The sequence below is a fragment of the Trachurus trachurus genome, assembly GCF_905171665.1.
Source record: "Trachurus trachurus genome assembly, chromosome: 1".
Taxonomy (NCBI): domain Eukaryota; kingdom Metazoa; phylum Chordata; class Actinopteri; order Carangiformes; family Carangidae; genus Trachurus; species Trachurus trachurus.
The window spans coordinates 10,195,416-10,219,516 of NC_139891.1; the positions used below are offsets into that span (position 1 = coordinate 10,195,416).

A 24,101-nucleotide genomic window follows, 5' to 3' on the forward strand; every position below is an offset into this window, starting at 1 on the left:
TAAGCCACTGTATTTCTGATTTATCTCTTTATCCATCCTTTATTTATCTCTATCTCTATGGACTTACTGTCATTGGTGTACTGATGCACTGTGCCCCTTTGATATTTAGCCATGAAATTTGACTAGCTTGAATAGAATGCATTACTATTAAGATACTGTAGTTACTGTAAAACTACACTAACAACAAGGAAAGTGGGGGACACAGAGATGTTTAGCATGCCCCATATCCACCTTAACCCCCCCTCCCACACACACACACACACACACACACACACACACACACACACACACACACACACACACACACACACACACACACACACACACACACACACACACACACACAGGTAACCTATGTGATTACAGCTCCTCCATATCAGTGCTTAAAGAAAGATGATCTGGCTCATTAATCACCAACATCTCCAACTATTTATTTATCTTCTACATTTGAGTTTGTTCTCTGGATTTGGAGCTTCTTCATGTACTGACTTTCAGCTTTTCCACCCCTCAACTCTTACATTTTACTGTGAAGGAATTTAACTTTCTCTCATTAATTCCAACAATTCAGTCCATTTCTCAACCATTTTAGGAGTATCACATGTTTCATTTTTAAATGTATATTTTGCACATTTTTGTATACTTATCTTAAACAATTCATGTTTTTTTTTGTTTTTCAATTTCATGTCATTCAGCATCCTAGTTCGGCTACAAGTTCTAATCCTCCAATTTGGCTTCATCTTTATTAATATTTGATCAACAACTGTTTTCATGCTGTCTGTTTATAATAACTAGCCTATATATTTATTAATCTGAGACTTAAATGTTAGTTTATCTCAAACTAATCTTCGACAATTCAAGTAATATCAGTAAAGAAATGCATCAAAAGTCCCTCTAAAAATATTACGAAAGAGGACAACTTTTGGCTTTTCTTCATGTTTAATGATGGTTGATTGATGAGATAACTCCTTGAAAAACATACTCAGTATTTCCATTTGACTAGCACATTACTTTATCACTGTATCATACCTTTTTTCTGTTAACTGTATTCCAATACATGTTTCTTTGATTTGTTTGGTTTTTATTATTATTATTATTTCACCATTTCCTTTTCATTTAATCTTTTTAATCTCAACCTACATGATTTTAACCAAACTGACTACCTCCTATATTAGACACAGGTGAGCTCACCATGTGCTGTATGGTTTGCACAAAAGCCATTTTGATGTCACTATAACTTGTTTCTCTCAAATAGTTTTCTCTGTGAACTAACTTTTACAACCCCTTGTGTCAAAAGCTGTTCAATTTTTTTAACTGCACAAAGCTGACTGTGTTGACTAATGGATGTTCATGTTATGTTTATGTTTCACAGTTCCCTTTTTTTTTTTTTTAAGAAATAGATTATGATTAATGTATATTTTGTTTGTATGTTCCATTGATTGTTTCACTGTTCAAAACCATGATATCTGTTGTTTGCTACATGTTGGCTGATTGAAACTATTAAACTATTACAAATATTTTCAGTGACATTTCTCACCATTCAGTGACTTTGTTATTTTCTTACTTGTGTGTTTACATTTCTTTTAACACTTTAACCATTTCTTTTTCTTAAAATGTTCTTCTGCTGTCAGTTTCCAACAGTATTTGAGTAGACTTTAACTTTTTTCAGTTGTACTGTAGCAATTTCACATTTTCAATGTAAAACACTTAAATTGAATTTTGTAATTTTGTACTACATTGTATTTTGCCTCTTAAACGTTTTGGCTCTTTTTAACCCTTTTAATGCCATCCACCACTAAAAATACAAGATTTAGTTTTCTGAGCTTTTTCCTCAGCTATAATGCCTTTTCAACATTGCTTTAGCAGTTTCTTCAGCTAACTCAGCATTGTTTTAACAATTTCTTCAGCTCATTCAGCAACAGCGTTCAGCTGCTTGCAGCATTCACACGCATTTTCTGCAGGAAATGCTATCTTTTTCTAGTTCTTTTTACCAGTCAAATAATGTATGGTTAAGGTGCGTTCACGCCGGACCTTTTGTTTTTGTCGCTGTCGCTCGTATCGCTCCGAAAAAATGCTCCGTCGCTCAGGTGCAGACGCTCGTCAATTTGGCACAGAGCCACAGACTCGCATTTTCGCTTTGATGACGTCATGCCCACTGCCATGTGTCTCTGTTTACACAGGCACCACCGGGATTACAGCAGCCAATCAGCGCTGAGCGACGAGCAACTGACGGCCGGAGAGTTGGGATTTCTCATCTCGAGCGACTTGAGCGAAAAAACGCTCCGTCGCTGTCGCTCCGAGCCCCAGCGTTTTTTTGCCTGGGCGATTAAACGCTCCAACGCTCGTTTACATTGACTTAACATGTAAACTCGTTGCTCGTTCGAAATACAAAAGGTCTGGTGTGAACGCAGCTTAAGTGAATGCTTCTGTGCTCACAGTCATGGTACAATTGATTAAATAAAAGAATTAGTGTTCACAGAATAAATAGAATTTTATTGACCCAATGTGACAACTGACCTATCTTTGCGCATGATACACTTTACAACACAATACTTGTTGTCCTTTAATAACATTAAAACACCTTCAGAAGTTACTAGATGAACCTCTCTGGAATGCACAGTAGAACGCGGGACAATCACTTGAAGAGACAGGTACGCAAAAAGCACTTTTGCGATGCAGCACAGCAAACCGTGTTGCACAGCAAGATAAACACTGCAGCATCTTAATCTAAACCAAACAAACACATCAAACGTGTCTCTTTGCCACCCACTGTCCGTCATCATACATCCAAATGGATCCTCTGGTGACGTTTCAGGTTACATTTCTGAGTGAAGCGTTTGCCACAGGCCACGCAGCAATACGGTCTCTCTCCGGTGTGAACCCGTCGGTGGGCTTTGAGGTTGCTCAGCTTGGTGAAGCTGCGACCACAGAGGGAGCAGCAGAAAGGCCGCTCACCTGTGTGAGTCTGCAGGTGAGCCTTCAAGTTGCTGGGGTGAGGGAAGCACTTTCCGCACTGGCCGCAGCGCAGGAGGTGCCTGGGTCCGGCGTGAGAGTCTGAAAGAGGCGCCGGGGTGGCATGATGGGAGTTCGCAGACTGATGTTGGGATCTGATGTTGGCCCAGGGGGCACCAGTTCGGATTAGCGCCGCAGCGTGTTTGTCACCCAGGTGAACTCGCTGCACTGAGAGCGGAGGAGGTGGAGCAGCTTTGGACGTGGAGGGAATTTTGCCGAGGGGATTTAAGTTTTCGACCCGAGTTTGAGCTGCAGACAGTGCTGCGGTGGTACTGTTCAAGAGGGTGTGAGGGTGTTTTTTCACTGGTCGGTGGAGGTGTTGTATAGCAGCTTGCAATCTGAGGCCTGTACCCATTTTGGAATGCAGCTTCATAATGTCCTGCACAGTGGCCTTATTGGAAATATGGTTCTGTTTGCGTGCCTCCAAACTCAGTCTGTGCTGTTTTACCGAGCGCGAGAAAGACGCCATGCCAGACTTGACCATTTCTTTCTTTTCCATGTGCTCAGTATCCTCACACCCATCAGAGTCAACAATAACCTCCTGCTTTATTGTCACACCAAACACCTCGCTGTTTTGCAGTCTTGCCTTGGGGGATCCCGAGGTTGAAATGTGATCTCTGCCCTGAGTGTGAGCGTCTGCTGTAACAGAGTCTGGCACTTCATGTTCTGTACACTTCAGAGAACTTCTAGTTTTGGTCGGATCGTGATCCTTTACCGTGCCCAATCTGTGATTCTGCAGAAGTCCAGCCCAACCAGTGTCCATTTCCAAAGATGAGACGTGACATGGATCTGTAGCCATGTCTGTTTCCTCCTGTTCTTCAGGAAAACCATACGCAGCAGGTATCTGTGGGCCTTGTTTAATGATATTCCTCAGTAATCCCTCGCTGTTTTCTTGAGTCTGTTTTGTTTGTGTCTCTGTCATCTCAGTGATGCTGTGAGATTCACGACCTGTCTCGCCTAGAAAATGAGAATAAAGGGGGTTCATTAATGACTTCTACAGCCTATTTCAAGAAGTACATTATTGCCTAAGAAGAAAGTTTGTTGCTGTCACTAATGAGATTCGCCCAATTCACAATATCCCATGCTCTGAAATAGTTTTGAACCAACTAAAGCTTCCTATATGAGAAGCTGAACTAACTCTATTCATTTACAACAGTTAAAGGGGAACTATGCAAGTCCAGTCACTTTTCTGCTATGTTGCTAACCTTCCTCCCGGCCATGTGCATTTGTTTTCAAGGAAGCTGGTGAGAAAGCAATCTATGGAGCTGTGGATAACGTTATTTATCACAAATAAACATATAAACACAAATCGTAATGTGTATATTTGTGTAGGGTTACGGGGGCGTGTTTGTGTTGCGGTGCCGCCAAGACTAGAGCTGGTACACTGGGTAGGTGGGACTGATCTTGTAATGATGGTTTTCGGCAAAGAGACACTAAGTGAAAGGCAGAGAGCCTCCATTCTCCTCGAGTCAAGTTACAAGTCATTTATTTGACCATAACAATTGCTTCGAAGCTGTTTAATTAAGGTAAAAATGTAGCATAGTTAAGGTAAAAAATCTTGCATAGTTCCTCTTTAAGTAGTAGTGGTGTGTAAGTGTGCAAGTCCACATGCAGGTGACAAGTGGCACAGTGGGACGTGTAGAAAATATGAAATGAAAAATTGGATCTGGAAAAAAGTTGTTTTCATTACTTATTTGCTACCGTAAGAGCTGACTGAGGGACTTTTCAAATTCAACACCCATTAAACCTTATTCATTTAAAGGTTTCTTTTTGTTTTATGTATATTTGGGATGGGAGATGGTAAGAAGATGTGGGTATAAATATCTATGATAATAACTACAATAACAACACTACAATAAGTGAGTGAGTACAGTGTTAAATCAATATATTTACAACACTCACCATCAAGAGTGCTGCTCCATCCTCTCAAATGTGAGGATGAAAGAGGCAGCTTATCAATCTCATCCTTGTCTTCCATTGCATCCTCCTCTTCTGAGGCCTGAACAAACCAAAGCACATCATTCAAATCAAAGCAGATCAAATCAATCCTTATTTGTATGGCACTTTTCATGCATTTAAGTAGCACAAAGTGCCTCACAGAGGCGAAAAACAACAACAAAGAAAATCAAGAAAACCTGACCCTCACAACCCCACATATATATGCACACAGATACCTTTTAATCTTCAGGGCTGATGTCAAATGCATGTCTCTTTAACCATGAAATTGATCTTACATTACGCATTATCACAATTTTTGAATAAGTGAAGGTCGGCCCTATTGTCACCCACCTGTGGTTCCCTCTCAGGGCTCTGAGAGGCAGCAGGATTGTCTGCCTTCAGCGGTTCCTTTGGTTCGATTTCCTGTCTGTGGTCTTCTGTCCATCTTTCAGCAAAAGTGTCCTCTGTTTTCACATCACAGCTCCTCAACACATCTAGAAGGCAGAAACATTTTACTGTAGTAACATCAGACATTCCCCTAACTACTTCAACACTCATCTCATTTGTCGTGTCTTACTGTTGTGCTGATCTTCTGTTGTGTCATTGGACAGTTCCACATCCATCTTAGCACAGTCGACACACCTCCCCCTCTTTTCCCCTTCTTCCCCACCTTGACCGATTAATTTCTTCTCAGCCCACTGAAGCTGCAACCTCAGTGACGTCGCCTCCTGGCTCCTGCGCTTCACCTCCTCGAAGAAGCCATCCTTCACCAGCCTGGTGACCTCAAACATGGCTGTCTTCACCACAGTCTCCATCACATCCGACAGCTGTGTCTGAAATGTGACTATGAGAGTATCCAGGTCCGACATGACAGCCTCTTAACGGTGTCCCTTGTCTGGCAACTTTACAAAACGGAACCGCACGTGTTTGTGGAGTAAAATAAAGGAAGTGTTCTCCTTTTAAAATTCTACCACATGTTGTTTACGTTGTACGCTATTATCGCAGCGAAATCTCAACCCAAGACTACGCGTTGTTTTGTGGCTATTTCGTCTAATGTGATGTAAGAGATACTCAGGAAGCAATAACTGTTGGCCTGTGTAAATGTCGCCTGTTGTTTACTGTCGTGAATTACCTTCACGTCAACTCCAACTGTCAGCTAGCCACTTATTGTAACTCCTTAGCTCGAGCGTAACGGCAGAATTCGTATCCTCACCACCGTTAACGACATCAAACCGCAAACAAATCGTACACAGTCACGGATTATATAAACCATAGTCGAAGCTAACGCGCCAGGCTATTTCAAGCGTGGCCGTGTGGATGTATTCCACGCAACCAAATTCGTGTTGTATTTATCATTTAACCGAGCAAGCTAGTTGTTAAACAATCGCTTGTGGACCTTGTTTTTGCTCGTGACGTCTCACACGGCGTAGTACGGTGGCCCGTTATGTTAAATCTGTGAATAACAAAACGCGTTTCATTAAAGTGAAACCCATAGGCTGCGCCAAAACCACTTTTAGACCATTTCCAGCACAGGAACTTTTGTTTTTTCTTTTTAGCAAATTTGAAAATAGTATGGTCCCATACGATCACATTTGCCCTACAATGAAATAAATCAAAAGAAGGCTAAAGAGTGACATTGTATACTTTTTCTTATGTGTATCTATGAATGCCATAGAAATCATGTAATTTCCTTCAATTGTTTTTTAAACTAAAAGCATCAGTCTTTTTCATTTTAATTATTTGCATCAAACTCAATTCACATCCATTGTCTTACGAATGTATAGTTATGTTAACTTAATCCTTTGTTGTTGTTGTTGACTTTATTATTCCCTATGGGATAGATAGATAGATAGATAGATAGATAGATAGATAGATAGATAGATAGATAGATAGATAGATAGATAGATAGATAGATAGATAGATAGATAGATAGATAGAAGTATGCTGGCCTAATGCATTATAGAGATAATATTTTCTGTACTTGTGATTGTGAGTTTCTTTAATATTGGCATTTTCAAGTTTGTCCTTTTGCCACTTGGGAGTCATTTCACTGAGTTTATAGGCATTATATAGGCATTACTTACTGTTAAAAACTAAACCACCTCAGCACTGTATGGGTAATGGGTAGAGACTGAAAGTGACATGAGCGTCAATTCTATATCCTACAGTGCCAAAAGAAAACAATGAGTGAATTCAAGACTCATTGTTTAATGGCCAAAACATAAACTTAGTTCAACATAGTTCAAAAAAATTATTAGGTATTTAATACTCATTAAGCTCATTGATTTAATAATTAAAAAAAAAAACAGTTTGAACAACAGTGTGTTAGATTATGAATTTGGCCTCATTTGTTTTATTTACAGAAAGTATTTACAGACATGGTAACGTAAGCAATAAGAAAACAATGAAAGAATACAGCATTAATTCATTTTTAGTTGTGAATCTGTAATGTAATCACAGTGATAATGTACTCAACCTTTTTAGCCAATTTCTGTCAGGTGAGTTTGAATCACTTCTTTCAGTAACATGATAAGCAATAAAAGTGTATTCGATACCAACAAAAGGTTCTTGAATGAAAAATAGAAGACATGAATTTGGAGAGAAGAAAAATATTGAAATGACCAGCAAATATGACTTATTGTTGTTGTAATGTCAACTTTGACTTTCAAATAAAAGTGTAAGATTTTGAACCTCTTAATATAACATAAAATCTTAAATAATCTGATGTTCTTTCCACAACTCCCCTTCTCGTTTTATAGATCTGTCATGTGTTTGCGCTGATGTGATTTTAGATGATCCAGGCGTTTGAAGCTGAGGCCGCAGACAGCGCAGCAGTACGGTCTTTCCCCTGTGTGGGTACGCTGGTGAACTTTCAGTATGTCCGCTCGCGTGAAGCTCTTATCACACATAGTGCAACGATGAGGTTTTTCCTGTGTGTGAATTCTCCGGTGTAACTTCAGATTCCAGAGACGGCTGAACTTGTTCCCACATACAGTACAGCAGTACGGTTTTTCACCTGTTTGGCCACATTTATGTGTCTTTAGGTCAGAGAAAGAAGGGAAACCTTTTCCGCACTGGCTGCAGAGCTGAAGCCCCTGCCCAGAGTGAATCCGCTGGTGGACTTTGAGGTTACAGACTTGAGCGAAGGTCTTTCCACACTGAGTGCAGGAGTATGGTGGCCCTTGTCCACTGCCTTTATGTGTCTGCTTGTGAGCCTTGAGAGATGCAGAATCAGGGAAAGACATGGAGCACTGGTTACAAGTGTGTCTCCTTCCTCCTCTTCCTGCTGCCTGATGCTGCAACCTCTCCCCCAAGTTTAAGGGGTCACTGTATGTATCTGAGGCACTATACATATCTTCTGTGCTATCTAAAGAAGGGTCAGTTCGAGGCCCATGGCCCCGGAAGCTCAATCGGCCCCCTAAGTCACCAGAGACATGTCCAGGATACAAGATACTCTGATCCTGTAGATACCCTTCCTCATTGATCAATAAACAACTGAACTCTCCACTTACATCAATGTTAGTCTTTGAGGGTGAGCCTGTGGGAGAACTGGCCAAATCTCTTCTATTCCGTGTGGCATCTATTTGATATGTTTGATGCTCCGATCTTTCAGGTGCTTCTACATTCCCCTCATAGTGCCCCATGTAACTCAGGTCATCACCGAGGTGGGATGGTGACCCTTGCAGCCCATCTAAGTTGTCCATTTCTATCATGCTGGCATTGCCATAGCCAGTCTTGTCAAAGCCACTCAAGCCTTCCATACCATATCTGTTCTGGAAAAGTGGTTCAGACTGGTCACTTGAGTGTCCATGTTGACCTGTTTCTGGCCCTTGATCAAAGCCACTTTCCCAGTTCACATGGCATTTTGGGATCTTCTGGTCATGACTGCTGGTCCCCGGCATACCTGATGTGTCTGTTTCTGACCAGTGAAAGGAGGAGAAGAACAATGGGTATGACTACAATGACACAACATATCATATGCCCACTGACAGTAAATGTTACACCAGTGTTGATAATGTGAGTCACTTTATACATTTACCATTAACCAGTAGATATGGAGTAATCATGTGCCTTTCTAATTATGTAGTAGTATATACTGGTACCACCCATGTGGGGTAGGAGACTTTTATATTGAAGGTTCTTTTACATTTGAATGCCTCTTATATTTTTATTAAAATGTTATAATTAAAGATGATTTGTTTTTCATGTAAAATTTGTCAACCTTCATATTGGTGTGCAAAAAGGAATGTTAATCACTGAAGGCAACAGACCAAACATTCCATTTAAAATCATTATTATGTAAAAGTATTGATATTTTTACATTTTGGAACTAAATATTTTCTTAATTTTCACTGCATTTTGCAAAAGTCTCCTTGTTAGAATATACATTCTCAAGGCAGTTGTGTAGCAGGACTATCAAGAAGCTTGTTATGCTACAGTGTACTATTAAGTATCCATTGATTCAAGAGCACATTGTGACTTTGCTTGCAGTCTTACACATAGACAAACAGCATATATTTCCATTTGGGAATTAATAAAGTAATTATTATCTTATCAACTGTCTTTAATCTTCCCTTGTCAATGCTCTGTTTCTCTTCTATAGTTGAGGAGAAGAACTGCTGGTGCAACTTTCCATGGCTAGCATTTAACTACAGAAACTATCCCAAGAAGTGTGGTTACTGTCCACTACAAAACTTAGACTCATTCAGACTTAGTATTTAGTATGTGCATACAAACTGACCATCCAAATTGACTCTCCATCTTTCTTGGGACTCATTGGTTTCTGGCGTGATGCCAAGCGCTTCCTCCTTGAGCAGCCTGTCCAACTTTTCACTTTGCACACCTGAAGACTGGCAGACAAGAAGAATGACAGTATTAACAGAAGGTTTGGCCTCAAACACCTCAATAAAAAAACATAAGTTTGACATTCGATCAATAGGCATAATTAATGTAAAACAATAGTGTTTTAAAGAGAAGTCTGCTATCATTGTGTCCTCTACCTGTGTAGCCCTCATGACACCCTGAGCCCCTGGTTTCACCTCTTGAGCTTCAAGATCAGGTGTCTCTTCATCAGAGCCATGGGAGTTATTTATTTCTTCTTGCAGCATGCCCTCTTGTTTCAGGCTTTTCTCTGTGACAGAAAAGGTTAATTTTTTTTAATTGGAAAATAAGACTGATCTATTTTGAATTCGAAGAACTTCAAAAGGTGGTATGGCTTGGTATGTTCTAAATCGTCTGCATCATGGATGTGACTTTGGTGGAGTATCACTTTAAGGTGTTTTAAGCACTGATGATTTTTTTGGTCAGTAGCAGACAGAAGTATGAACACAATTGTACACAATGTAGCCAGTGTGTAAGTAAACAATTAGCCTACATCTTTGAAATCTATCAAACACAAAGTATAATTTTTCATTAATTTGATGCCAGCCTTTCTGACACAGCACATATTTAAGTAGGATTCTCACATCTGATGTTAAGATCCTGCTCAATATATGCATTCATTGATCACATTGATCATGTACTACTCGGCCTTTTTAGCCAATTTCCGTCAGGTGAATTTGACTCATACTTTCAGTAACATGATATGAAGCAATACAAGTGTATTTGAAACCAACAAAAAGTTATTGAACGAAAAATAGAACACATGGACTTGGAGAGAAGAAAAATACTGAACTGACCAGAAAATATGACTTCTTGTTATACTAACGAAAAACACCTCTGACTTCCAAATAACCTCCGGAAACTTTAAAACTTTAGTGGAGCACCTTTGATGTACCAATTGTAACAATTGTCAAATAGTTGCACAGATAAGTTATGTTATGGAGTGAATCTGATAGTGTCCATTATTATAAAGCTGGTATTTAATCCTCCATATGGCACAATGAGTGGTTGCTAACTTTGGATGCGCAGCTCCAGACATACTCACCCTCAGCTCTGGATTTCTCCTCACCAGGCACCGAGACTTTCCCGCAGTCCACACATTTTCCCCGTTTGTCTCCATCTCTGTCCTTGCGTCGGTTCTCAGACCACTTCAGTCGCCTCTTCAGGTACTCGACCTGCTCCCTGCATCTTGTCACCTCCTCCAAAAAGCTGTCCTCTACCAGCCGTGTTATCTCATACATCGCTGCCTTGAAGACCGTCTCCATTACACCAGAAAGTTGGGACTGAAACGTTACTATAGTCTCAGCCATTTTCACAACAGTGTCCAAACTGTGGTTTATTGGAGATAAGGCACGTTTCCACCGGCACTTTAAGGCCGTGGGGTGAAATTTGTCCACAGCCAATGACGGTCTCCCTCCGCCACTTTCCTAAACTCGACTCTTGGCGTTAAACATGATTTAAACATGCGTTTGATGGCCCAAATTTAAGGCGTAGCTGCTACTCCCACCACACCGAACCTAATATCAAGTAACGTTGAACTCGAGGGTCGTACCGTCAGCGTTAGCTAACTAGCCTAATGCATTGGTTTTGATTACGACCCTCTGTTAAGGAATTGCTGAAAAAAATAACTTCCCATATTCATCATGCATCTGGTTTTATGTGTTTTGCAATAAAAAAAATTGAAGAAACACAAGTAAAACTATTGGGTTAAGCTGTAAACTCACGTTACAATTTGTTTCCGTTAAGCTATCGCATTTCCTCCAGATTCCGTAAACAACAGCACTTCCGAGATTTAAAATACGGGTAGCGAGGTGGGACAATCTTAACCGTCTCATCCTTTAACGGCTTTCTTTCTTGTAGAGAATAACGCATTTTAGCCAAGAACGGCGCAGCTCCAACTCATATTATAATAAGGTACTGATATATGAGTACCACATTATTGTTTTCTTATCAAACCGGCAAATATTTAAATCACAGGCAAAGCTGTGAGCGCCCCATCGGATATTTAGCTCAGCCCCCTCCTCCTCCTTCTTTCAGGCGATGTGCGTCACACAAAGTAGAGACCGCGCTGTGTCTAGGAAGGAGCCATGTTGAAGCAGCTCCTAATACCACGGTTTGAACAACGCTACAGTAGCTAAATCTGCTAAAAGTGGATTCTCTCACCAAAGTCGGACAAACGGTAAATAATAACCCCAAAAATGTCAGCGGACGATTTTCAAAGCAAGTATGCCTCCGTTATGGAGAGTATGCTTAAGAGCGCTGTCGCAGAGACCACTAAACTTTTCGAAACTATGGTCGATGAGCTGAAGGCAGAAATATCCAGGATCAAGAAGGAGAACGAGGACCTAAAGACGCGATGTAGCCAGTTTGAGAACGGTAAAAGCCAAACGACCACGGTGGAAAGCGAGCCCCCTCCGCGGCTGAGCGACCGCTCTGAGAAACGTGACACAGCTGTTCAATGTGGTGAGTGTGGTAAACATTTGTACACAATTTCAATAATATTATCTGTCGATGGCCTGTTGTGTTTTGAGACAATATTCTGCGTGGTCTCGCGCACCATTGCACGTATGAAGATGGCCCTTTCGATCTATTGTTATACGCCCATCCCAGTCATATCATTCAGCGTGGGATCTGAAATAGGAGGGAAACCGTACAATGCTAGCGGAAGCGATCAGGATGTGGTGGTTGTGTAAGGGATGACTAAAATGCTGACAGGTTTATTCTCCGCCAGATCACTTGAGAATAACATGTGTAAAAGAGAGCAGAAATAGGTGGCAATGAAAACAAAAGTGGACAAAACGGCAATAACTGATTTGTCACAATAGTGAACCTGCATCATACAGTTTAGCTGTAGCCCATGTGTTACGTCTGGTGAATTGGAATGATGAAACCGTCACATTGCGGCCCTCCATAGATTTCAGGTCAGGGATTAGGCAGGTTTCCAAATGTATTAATTTATCAGGGATATTTATTTATCAAACAATGTTGGCTATTATGTATAAAAGACAAACCATTGTTGTACACAGACATAGGCTACATTGTGTTAACGTACTCAAAGCATTGTGTATTGAGTGGTCATCTTACCCAGATTTCTTCCAAAGAGGGTAAGGAGAGTATTTTGATGTGGGAAAACCTAAACCAAAATTATACACATTTGTTTTTAATAACATTTGACTGCATTGTGCATTACTGCCTCCCAGTGGATCGGAGTAGCCTAGCTCTCCCACTGATAGACTCATTTTGTTCCACTTGGGAACTTCTGCTCGGTGCTGACTGTAAGCTGTTCATAGCTCTGGACATTATCGTTCTCGCCCCTTTCACCTCACTGGCTGCACTGACTGTGCCTCCAGTATCAGCATCCAGTCCTTTTAGCGTTCTCATTGAGTTGGCTTTATTCCAGATGCAGCGCAGCAGGTCATACTGCTTGACCAATCATAGAGACAATGATATTGACACTCAACATCCTCTGCTCCACATTTCTGGATTGAATAGAACCTAGGATTCCTTGTTATGAGATAATTCATTTTTGGAATTACTGTGTATGCAGATATGAGACTAAAACCCACCTGTGTGTCATAGAGTGTTAACCCTCTGAGTAACAGCAGCAAAATCTCCCCCAAAGGCTGCTGCCCCCATCTTAATGCTCTGTATACAACATCTGTTGCACATCTGCCTGTCCCTGCTCAGGCTAACCCCTGAGGTTTCTCCAATTTTTTCCCTGTTAAAAGGATTTTCCTGGGAGTTTTTCCCCAGTCGATGTGAGGGTCTAATGGCAGAGGATGTTGTTATGATGCTGTGTAAAGCCCTTTGAGACACACTGTTTGAAAAAAATGGACTATACAAATAATATTGCATTAAATTGCACTGCATTGCATTGCATTTTGGACCTAGGCTGGCAATTTTAATTTATTTTAATATTTCCCTTACATTAAAAACAATTTTCATTGTATTATATATAGTTAAGTATTTATTCAACAATTGAAACAATTTCTCAATTTCTTTGTGAGGGTTTGTCTTTTATTTTTATAATACTGCTGCAACACTAAAATACCCCCTTTTTGTATGGATAACTTGCTCTGTTTATTTCTAAGTTTCTCTTCTTGTAAATATTAGACTATTGCAGTAAACCTCTTGAGCATTTTAGCTCATTATCATTGTATGGAAACAGAAAGAGCCACAGACTCCCACACCCCTTATCTTCTGCATGAGTGTGTTCAACCTCAATATGAGCAACTAGGACATTAGATAGTCCTTCATTATCAATGACACAGACATAGACAATCTCACATCCAGTCTAGGGAACGTTGGTGGCACTGGCTTTCATAACTGATGTGTAGGGGCGGGGGTGGAGGCACTTTTATCTTTTCCCTGTGCTTGTCAAATATCATACACTAGGCACAGGTCATGTTAGATTCACAAGCAAACCCACTGTAACTGTGATCTGGAATTTGAATTTGGTGAACTGCACCACGAAGCAAGTTTAACATACCCAGGGTAACATTTATCCTAACTGTTATCTGGGTTAGCCGAATTTAAAGGGGAACTCCGGTTTTTTTACACCTGGACCTTATTTATAGGTGTAATATGCTCATATACTCACACAGACACTTGTAGTGCAGCTTGGAGTCCTTCGGACGTTATTTAGATCCAACCGATCATGACCGCAGCACACGGGGGCCACGGCAATACAGCCTCTACATAGGACATTATCTGCCGCGAAACTCGCTCATTTCACCTACATTTTGTCATGAATGGCCAGTGTTATCATCATGTCAGTACAGCTACCTTATTGTCGTCACCCGGGGATGGCGTCATAGACATGCGCCACAAAAACTCAGCTGATTGACCATGCTGTTTTACGCTCGGCTGAGTCGGCTGCACTGCTACAAACATGGTTCGCCATTGTGTATTTCCACTTTGTCCCAACAAAATGAATAGTTAGTCAAAGTTCAGCTTCCACAGGCTTCCTTTGGACTACCCGGAGTTACTAAAGCTCTGGCTTGTTGCGCTCAAAATGGATACGAATATTGAAGTGGAACAATTGAGGTGGGCGAGTCATCGGGTCTGCAGTGCTCACTTCGCTCCAGATGACTTTATTCCCACGAAGCCTCCGGAGTAGTCAGACATACAGTATATTTATGGAGACATCAATACGTGTATCCCCTGGTCTCAAGTCCCACTCTGAGCAGCAAATACATTCCTCTTCTGTTGCCATCGGTGAGCAGTGTGCACAAGAGCACCACCAGTTCGCAGCTATTCATGGTCGTGCAGCGGTTTCTTGTTCTTGGGCCAGCTGTTCGGCTCTCTGCCTCCGCATCCTCCTTTCACGGAGCTCCTCGTCAGTGTATTATGGCTCAAAACGGTAAGGACACCCATCATACTCAAAGTCGTCGTCCGACACCTCTACGTCAGATAAATACTGTATTCTGCCATGTTGCACACATGGATGTATTATGGCCGACCAAGTAAAAAAACAAGTAAATCAGCTGGGTTTTTGCGGCGCATGTCTATGACGTCATCCCCGGGTGACGACAGTAGCTGAACTGACATGACGATAACACTGGCCATTCATGACAAAATGGTAAATGGTCTTGTATTTATATAGCGCTTTACTATACCTGAACGATACCCAAAGCGCTTTACAGTACATCACATTCATCCGTTCACACACACATTCACACACACTGATGGCGGAAGCTGCCATGCAAGGCGCGAACCACGACCCATCGGGATCAAGGCGGGTAAGGTGTCTTGCCCAAGGACACTACGGCAGCAACCGGGACAGAGCGGGATTCGAACCGCCAACCCTCTGATCATTGGACGACCCGCTCTACCACCTGAGCCACTGCCGCCCCTATGTAGGTGAAATGAGCGAGTTTCGTGGCAGATAATGTCCTGTGTAGAGGCTACATTACCGTGGCCCACGTGCGCTGCGGTCATGATCGGTTGGATCTAAATAACGTCCGAAGGACTCCAAGCTGCACTACAAGTGTCTGAGTGAGTATATGAGCATAATTACACCTATAAATAACCTTATTTATAGGTGTAATTATGGTGTCAAAAAACGGAGTTCCCCTTTAAGTTCGGCCATCCTGAGAACATGTTCTACAACACTGGTTATCAAAAAGCTCAGTTAAGCCTGGGTTTTCCTCTCCAGCTACAGACACTGACCGGAGCTGTTAAATTAATTATAATTATAACATTGTCCGAAACATGAATAAAGTTCTCAACACAATGTGAGAAAAGGTCAATAAAATGGCCTAATATTCAACCAGGTGAAATGTAACAATATCACATCACTGCAAGAAAAGACTATAACGTGTCTGAACAAATTATTATGTGACTCAGAAAATGAAAGGTCAATTTATGTTGGACTTACCGTGCTGCAAAGAGGAGAGAAAGGTACATGAGGTAAATGAGGCATCCTAGCTGAAATGTTTGTGATGTATTTATAATATTGATCAGTATGTGGATTATTGCTCTAATCAAAGTCAATCAATCAAATCACATCAGGGGATTTGTTCTTGCTTCCAGTTATCGTTACAGAGTCTCCTTGTGTTATTCTGAACTTTGGCGATGAAGAAGAGCAAAATCATCATCACCACTTTGTTCAATGAAGCTATGATACTCTATTATTATTTTTAAAAAGTAGCCTAAAATAGTAAAAAGTATTAAATGTATTACATCTTTGTGTCGCTAAGAACTGTTATACTGCGGCCATGAGCACCTCTTCTACATCAGCTGAGCATGCAGATGTCTGTTAAACCATAATGTGGTATTTAAGTTTGTTTTTTCAGTTTGATTTATTGACAAATGATTTTTTTGAAGTGAAGGGTGACATCTTCAAACTGCTTGCTTTCTCCTACCATCAGCCATAACCCAGTAATGTTGTGTTCATTCTCATAGAAGACGAATCACCTTTCAACATGTTTTCTTTTTGTTAATATTACAGACCTTGTCCCTTTTCGTACCATGCTGGTGGAGCAGTGTCAACCACCGAGAAATTCATCCCTGCAAAACCAACCACAGCAAAGTTATGAAGAAAAGGACTACGGTTTGCGAGAGCACAACTATGGGATCCATGGGGAGGGAAATTCTCAAACGGTATTTATATTTGTCAAACAGGAGGCGTGTGTATCTAGTAGACAAATGTATGTTTTTGTTGTCACTTTGGCACTGAAATATGTTTCACTCCCACACAGGACTCTTATGATGATTCTTCTTTGCAGTTTGTCTTGACTTCCTGTGGGGAAGTGTCTAATGCAGGTGAGAAATTAAAACGTACTTGACAGTTCCTAAAATGTAATCTTATCTTATTCACCACTCAAAAATCTGAGCTTTTTATTTCTTCTCATGTTTCTTCCATGACATCTCTATCAGGTTTACCACAGACTGCTACCTGTGGAACTGAAAATGAAGGACCTCTCATTGACCAGGAACATTCAACTGGAGAAATGCCTGAAAAATATGAAGCAGACCTTGAACTACCCCGTTTGGCAATGGATGAAAGCTCACAAGGAGCCCAGGATCAATCATCTGGACCAAAGCACAGTGAAGACAATACAGAGGGAGGACTTGTATCATCAGAAGAACAACCAGTGATGACTGCTGAGGAACTATCTGTGGTTGAAGCAGTCGAAAAGCAACAGCCATCAGTGGCCCCCGAACAATGTCAAAGAGAGGTAGACACGGTGGTCAATGAACTAGCCGATGTGCATGCAGAACCTGGAGAACCATTTGAAGGGCCCACACAACAAAACAAAGTAGCACATGAGGAATTAAAAGATGGAATTGTAGAAGCCAGTTCCGGGCCAGTATCCCGTAGAAGAGGACGGCCACCAAAGAAAAGAAAAAATTTACAAGAGCCAGTGAAAGATGTACTCGAGTCACCAGCCACTGTTGTTGCAACCTTGCAAGACGAGGTAAATTACCCTACAGTAATGGAAAAGGTTGGGGCTGAGTGCCCACAAGCACTACCAGTTAAACTTACAAACACTTCATCCATTATCACACTATCAGAGAAGGAGAGAGTGAACACTGCTATGAGAGATGTGGGGAACAGTAAGATTGGTTCTTTGCCAATTTCCACATCATCGTTGACTATGGGATATTCTGCTGAAAAAGAAAAAACAGGTGAAACTCAACAACTGGCTCCATACACTGAGGTTTCATCTGCAAGTGAAACGGTGAACTCCACATCAGAAAAGTCGCAACAAGAACAATCAGACCATCACAGACCACGCCGCACATCTGTAACTCTCCAGGATGCCATGTTACTAGTTGAAGCAATGAATCGGTCATCAGAGGAGAATGGATCTCTCTACTCCCCGAAGAGAACAGCAGAACCACCCCAAAGCCCGCCAGCTCCCCATGGGTATACCTTACAAACCGTGGATGAGATTCTAGCTGAGCCTCTAAAGAAGGTTCAGCTTCCAGTTCAAACTCTTCAAGCTTCAGGCAGTCTATTCTTAACAGGGTCTGCTGCACAGCCGCAACAAATGATAAAGATACTTGGGGTTTGCCCTAAAGTTACAAATTCCACCCAAACCAATAAAGCTCAAGCCCACATGGAAGATGTATTAAAACCACAACACATTGTCACTCACTATTTGGATACTGTTACAAGACCATTGCCATCATCTACTGCTGCAGGTCAAACAAACCCACAGTCACAGCAGCACCATCCCCATCTTCTGAAAACATATCCAGCACCAAGTGAAACGAGCAATGTTGGACCTCATAAAATAATTGTTGTGCCAAGATTGGTGCCCTCGTTAATACATCATAAAATTGCATCACTGTCCCCATCCAAGCTTCCTACTTTTATGTCAACAATTGTGGCTCCACAGAATCACATTTTACCTCCACCTGCAGCCATACCCCACACAACACCTTCCCTTTGCCCTCAGAAAACAATACACGTTTCCTCTAGAAATATGCTTCCCATTGTTCTGTCAAAATCAACAGACCAGCAACTCGGGGTTCTTCCACCCCAAAAAATGAGAATTACAGTTCCAAGATATGTGCCACCTGTGGTATCCAGGACAATTCTTCTTACAAGAGAGCAGGCATCAGCAAAACCAGCTGCGGCGGTTAAAGTGTCATCAATACCAATGATGTCTTTGACACAAGAGTTAACAGCTTCTGTGGTTGCAAAAACCCTTGCAAATGCAGATTACCACTCCAAATCCCCTAAACAAACTTCATCTGTTTCTGAAACAACAAATGAACCCACAGAAACTTGTTCCAGTTTAAAAATGTCTGTTCCAGCTGGGATACAGCCAGGCCTGGTTTCCCCAACGCAACAAAAACTCTCTCCAATGGTCAGATTAACCAAGCTGCCATTTTCAGTATCAATGAAAGAATCAGTGCTGGTCTCAAGTGAACTTCCAAATAGATGTTTTGAAACTCCGACCCTTTTAAATGAGGGAACACAAGTGCAAGTATCATCTATGGTCATATCAACACCGCCACCAGAGATGCCAGTTGTATCCACCAACATTTGTCCTAGTTTAAATGACAAATTTGTATCTGAAGATACCTCTCAAATATCAGAGGAGCAAAATAATTTTCAAGAGATGGCATTGTCATCCTCTGAAACACGTGCCGTTTTGGAAGAGCCACCAACCATGGTGATGGCACCGGAGAAATCGGCAGAAGCTGTCAGCAAAACTGAACCTTCAGCTTCTAATTTCATGGAGGAAGAAATCAGCAATACAGACCAAGATTGTGTACAACCCAATGAAGCCAACACAGAGGACAAACAACCATCTACCCCCATACAGCTAACCTCCATCACACCCAAGGACACACCTGACCCTGGTTTACAGATTACTAAAACCCAGTTCCTGGCACAGCTGGCAGTGTTACCTGTAGTTCAAGGCCCAGAGAAGGTAATGCATGCAAGAAAATAGTGTTGTAAATAATGTTGATGATCATCATCTATTAATTATGCAGAATCTGCAAAAAAAAGTTTGTTGTATAAATTAATTTTGCTGAACATATTTTTCTTTTTTCCTTCTTGTAGGCTTCTCCTAATGACTGTGCAGATAAAAGAGCTTCTAGTTCAGAAACCTGCACTGGTGGTAAGAAGCGGCTAGAGGAAAACTCACTTGTAGCCCGACTCCGAAGTCACCTCAAAAGTCACTCACAAGCTAGAAGAACTAAGACAAATCCAGAGGCAAGCACAGAAACAGATACCAGTACTGTAAGCCCTAACAAACTCGTATCAGATCCAGGCAAAGTCAATGAAGTCACTCCCATTTCCTCTAAAAAGCCAGGCATGGTTGAAGATTTCACAACTCTTAATAAGACTACCAATGGCTCCACTTCTATTGGTTCAAGAAGAACTGGACTATGTAAAGATGCTGTCAGACCAAAGAGAAGTGTTAGTGAACCAACTAGCAGATCTACTACTGAATCTTCACCGAGACGGGCTTATTTAGGTAGAGATTGTGCAGGAACTAAAAGTACTAAATCTACATCCAGTTCTCTGAGCCCTAAGAGTGCAGGGTTGACAAGTGATAGTGTTAGCCTTAAGCAGACTAAATCCACTTCTGTGAGTCCCAAAAGGTTGAGTTCAACAAGAGAATCTGGTCATCACAAATCTTCTGCTGTTTCTTCTAGCACATCTAGATCAGTTGGAACTTGTACAAACCCTAGATTATCTTCCCCAGAATTGATTTCTCTCAACCGTAAAAGGTCTACGATTACTCAAGACAATTCTAGCATTAAAAAGATTAAAAGGGAATCCAGTGCTTTTAGTCCTAGGAAGAGAACCACAAATACTGTTATAGCAAAGAGTGAAACCTGTTCCCCAGTTGTTACGTGTTCTAAATTGTCTAAACAAGGTGTCAGTCCTAGACAAACTGCAGAATCCCCCCATGCTAAAAAACTCGGGTTAGTTCAAGATGGCACTACCCCTAAAAAGAGTACAAGACTGCTGAATGCTAAAAAGTTAGCTAAAGCAGCAAAAGCCAAAAGCATAGCTAAAATGAAAAAGTCAAATCTATCCAAACTGCAAAGTGGAACTAAAACAAGTCGGTTAGCAGAGAACCAGGCTGGCTGTGAGGCTGTGAAAAAATTAACAACTAAAGCTGTGTGGATTCCACCAAGAATTCCAGCCAGTAAAACACCATCGGCAGGTGGAAAGAGACCAAAGCTGACAAGATCACCAAAATCCCAGAATCTTAAAGTAGTTTATCCCCCCAGCCATACCCTTAGCCCCATACCTGTCAAAGCACCACCTATTGTATCACCATTACAGCCCCTGTCAGTTATTGGTGGGCGTCTGCTAAAACATCAGTGTGGGGAGTGTGGCCGAGTCCTCAGCAGCAGTGCTGCCCTTGAGAGTCATGTAAGTCTTCATACAGGACGACGACCTTTTTCATGCACACTGTGTGGGAAAAGCTTCCCAGACTCCAAGGGTCTTAAACGCCATGGCCGGGTGCACCGCAATGGTAGGATCCATAACTGCCAACAGTGTGGCAAGGGATTTGTCTACCGTTTTGGCCTCACCAAACACCTGCAGATGGTGCATAGCAAGATTAAACCTTTTGTCTGCCAGGTCTGCAACAAAGGATTCTTCACAAAGCGAGATGTGGAAGCCCACATCAGGATCCACACAGGAGAGAAACCATTCCACTGCAACCTCTGTGAAAAAAAATTCACAAGGAGAGTAGAACTAAATGTACATTTGAGGTGGCATAATGGGGAAAAGAGACACTGGTGCCCATACTGTGGAAAAGGATTTTTAGATTTAAATAACCTGAAAAGGCACAAGTATATCCACACGGGGGAGAAACCACATTCCTGCCCACATTGCCCCAAGCACTTCAAACAGTCAGGCCACCTGAAAAAGCATGTGAAAAATGTACATAAAATACAATAAGAAAGGGTCAGAGATGCCATCATGTGAAGATTTTTTATAGTGTATGATACTACGTTCTGTAATGGAAGAATATGTTTTTGATATTTTTTCTTTCACACTTTGGATATCTAAAACAAGTGTAAATAGAGAATTGCACCCCATTCTTTTATTGTTTTATTTTATTTGAATTGTTCCACAATTCGGATAATACTTATTTGCTTTCTTGCAAGGGGTTAGATTTAAGGTCCTCTAGTGTTGACATTTCTGTGTGTAAGTATTGAGCTGGAGCCACAAGGCCATTAGCTTTGCAAGGTCACATCCAGTTGTCGTCGTCCAGTTGTTGCCTAGCAAGTCACAGTGTGCACCTGCCAGAGTAAAGAGAAAGGTGAAGACATGAATGACACATGTTAGAAGTCCAAATGAATAATAATAGTAATGTACATTTTAAACCTGCTAATAGTGGAAGGTGTAAAACAGTTTTCCCTCTGTGTTAAGGAAAAATAATTATAATTTATTTTAATTAATAATTCTTTCTTTTTTTTTTGAGCACATTACTACATAGCAAGAATAATAGGCATTCATCATTTTTGTTAGACATGGATTTAGGTGCCAACACCTGTGGACAGGAGACATCAAACTGAAATGTTTTTTATTTGGTTCATCAGAATATTTTCAGAAGACATGTTTCAACAAATTAAAATTATTTATTGTGGATCTGCAATTATTAATTAGCAGAAAAATAATTGCAAATGTTTTGATAAAAGATTTGTTATTCAATTGATAATGCTACTTAGCGAAAATCCCCTGTTGTGTATTCCCAGTTGTATGATATTCTTTTGAAGTAAATGTTTTGATTTTTTTTTTTTTTACTGAATTGTTAATAGTCATTTAACAGTAAAAATGTCGATAGTTTTGAGTTGTTTATGCTATTTAGTTAATTTATACAGCTTTTTTTTTTCATTGTTAAAATGACATTAGATGTAATATTTGTGCAATAATAGCCATGCAAGGCAAAGATTGTAAATGTGCTTTCACATAGTGAATCTGAAGGACATTTTCATCTCACAGAATGACTATTGGAATTTACCTGTAGTGTAGTGTGTGTGTGTATGTGTGTTGTGTACCTTTAGACAAGACTGATTTGAGCTCCAGACTCATGTTCCTCTTTGCCTAGATCATGTCAGCTTCAGCAGCTTCACATCATGTTTATTTCACTTTGACTACACCTTGCTGCCTTTAAGTTTTGCTTTTATAACATAAATATGTGTGTTCGGTTTAAAGACACAGAAGATGGGTCACCTGTAAGCATTAGAGCACAACCTCAGCAGATAGTTATGATGTGCACATACACACACACACCTTTTTTTGTCTGAAAGATGTACACATTGTCTTGAATTAAATTGTTAATTACATTCAAATATTTCTGGAATAACATGGACGAACACTTTATAATTCTAAATCCCAAGATATAGTATATAGTTCCTTATTGTTGAATTAAAGCAGAAGTAAGCAGAATGTTTGTGTTAATATAAGTCTTAAATTCCAACAGCAATCACTTATATAGAGTGTTTGTTCCGAAACACGGGTCTGTCAGTCACTCTGCTCTGCTGTAAGCCAAGGAGAAAACTTTCCTTGTGTCCTTCCTTGTAGAGAGAACGTCATAAAGGGGCGGTCCTCTCTGTGTGTGCAGCCAAGGGATGCGCATGAATGTGGTGACGTAGGGACGAGGGCAGGTACTGCTAACTATCTGCTGACAGGAAGTTAGCCAAAACGACCGGATCGCTTACTTCTGCTTTAAGAAAATATGTATTTTCTTTGCCAGAGTAAATGCCACGATTGTTTTTTTTGTTGTTTTTTTTGAGTGAATCTTGTGTTTTCTTCTTGATTTTGATATTTTCGGATCATTTATGTCACTGAGAACCGATGGGGGATAAGTTACAATGGCCCGAGTGCTCCATGCAGACTTTAGCATGGATAACACAAAACACTTGAAAAGGAAGCTTTAAGCAATGGGTGAAATGGTTATTACTTAAAAATGTAAAATGTGTAAATATGTCCCATGATCATTTATGTTGCATGTATATTTTTCATAATAAATGTGAAGGGAAAGTAATTATGCTCTGTTTATGCCCTGATTTATTTAAGACCTGAGAGCAGCTCTGCCTTGTGCTGTTAGGAGCCTGTAGAGCCAAATATGTTCACCCATGTCCTAAACAAGATTTCTGTTGCTAAATTAGAAAATATCACACACAAAAAGATATCCCAGCGTTAGGTACAACCTAATGGTTCTTATTGCACACATTTTATTTCTGACAATGAAGTATACAGCCATCATTTGTTTAATCAGTGCAGTGCTAACATTTTAAGATCACCACAGTTTCACTCTGTTATGATTATATTATAA

The 24,101-nt window shown here is 40.7% G+C and overlaps 2 protein-coding genes across 2 annotated transcripts; one reads left to right on the plus strand and one right to left on the minus strand.

Moving 5' to 3' along the window:
* Positions 1-2,512: 2,512 nt before the first annotated feature.
* Positions 2,513-11,597, minus strand: LOC310993884 (uncharacterized protein). Its single transcript, XM_083982363.1, has 8 exons — positions 10,874-11,597; positions 9,948-10,078; positions 9,689-9,797; positions 7,709-8,866; positions 5,525-5,824; positions 5,299-5,441; positions 4,912-5,008; positions 2,513-3,966 (listed from the first exon to the last, which is right to left on the minus strand). The coding sequence occupies exons 1-8, from the start codon at positions 11,136-11,138 to the stop codon at positions 2,777-2,779; spliced, it is 3,393 nt and encodes a 1,130-aa protein (XP_083838489.1). The 5' UTR covers positions 11,139-11,597; the 3' UTR covers positions 2,513-2,776.
* A 304-nt stretch (positions 11,598-11,901) lies between these two features.
* Positions 11,902-23,738, plus strand: LOC310990156 (uncharacterized protein). The gene is made up of 5 exons (XM_083977427.1): positions 11,902-12,291; positions 16,781-16,932; positions 17,031-17,094; positions 17,209-19,721; positions 19,856-23,738. Exons 1-5 carry the CDS (start codon positions 12,027-12,029, stop codon positions 21,716-21,718), a joined length of 4,857 nt encoding a protein of 1,618 aa, XP_083833553.1. The 5' UTR covers positions 11,902-12,026; the 3' UTR covers positions 21,719-23,738.
* Positions 23,739-24,101: the final 363 nt, after the last annotated feature.

What these genes read in the sequence shown, in the direction of transcription:
- LOC310993884 (XM_083982363.1), bottom strand. Translation starts at nt 11,138, where the DNA reads ATGGCTGAGACTATAGTAACGTTTCAGTCCCAACTTTCTGGTGTAATG. An exon ending in GTGTCATGAGGGCTACACAG is followed by an intron (nt 9,798 to 9,947) that starts GTAGAGGACACA and finishes CTTGTCTGCCAG; the next exon opens with TCTTCAGGTGTGCAAAGTGA. An exon ending in ATGGAGCAGCACTCTTGATG is followed by an intron (nt 3,967 to 4,911) that starts GTGAGTGTTGTA and finishes CTCATTTTCTAG; the next exon opens with GCGAGACAGGTCGTGAATCT.
- LOC310990156 (XM_083977427.1), top strand. Translation starts at nt 12,027, where the DNA reads ATGTCAGCGGACGATTTTCAAAGCAAGTATGCCTCCGTTATGGAGAGT. An exon ending in TGACACAGCTGTTCAATGTG is followed by an intron (nt 12,292 to 16,780) that starts GTGAGTGTGGTA and finishes TTAATATTACAG; the next exon opens with ACCTTGTCCCTTTTCGTACC. An exon ending in GGGAGGGAAATTCTCAAACG is followed by an intron (nt 16,933 to 17,030) that starts GTATTTATATTT and finishes ACTCCCACACAG; the next exon opens with GACTCTTATGATGATTCTTC.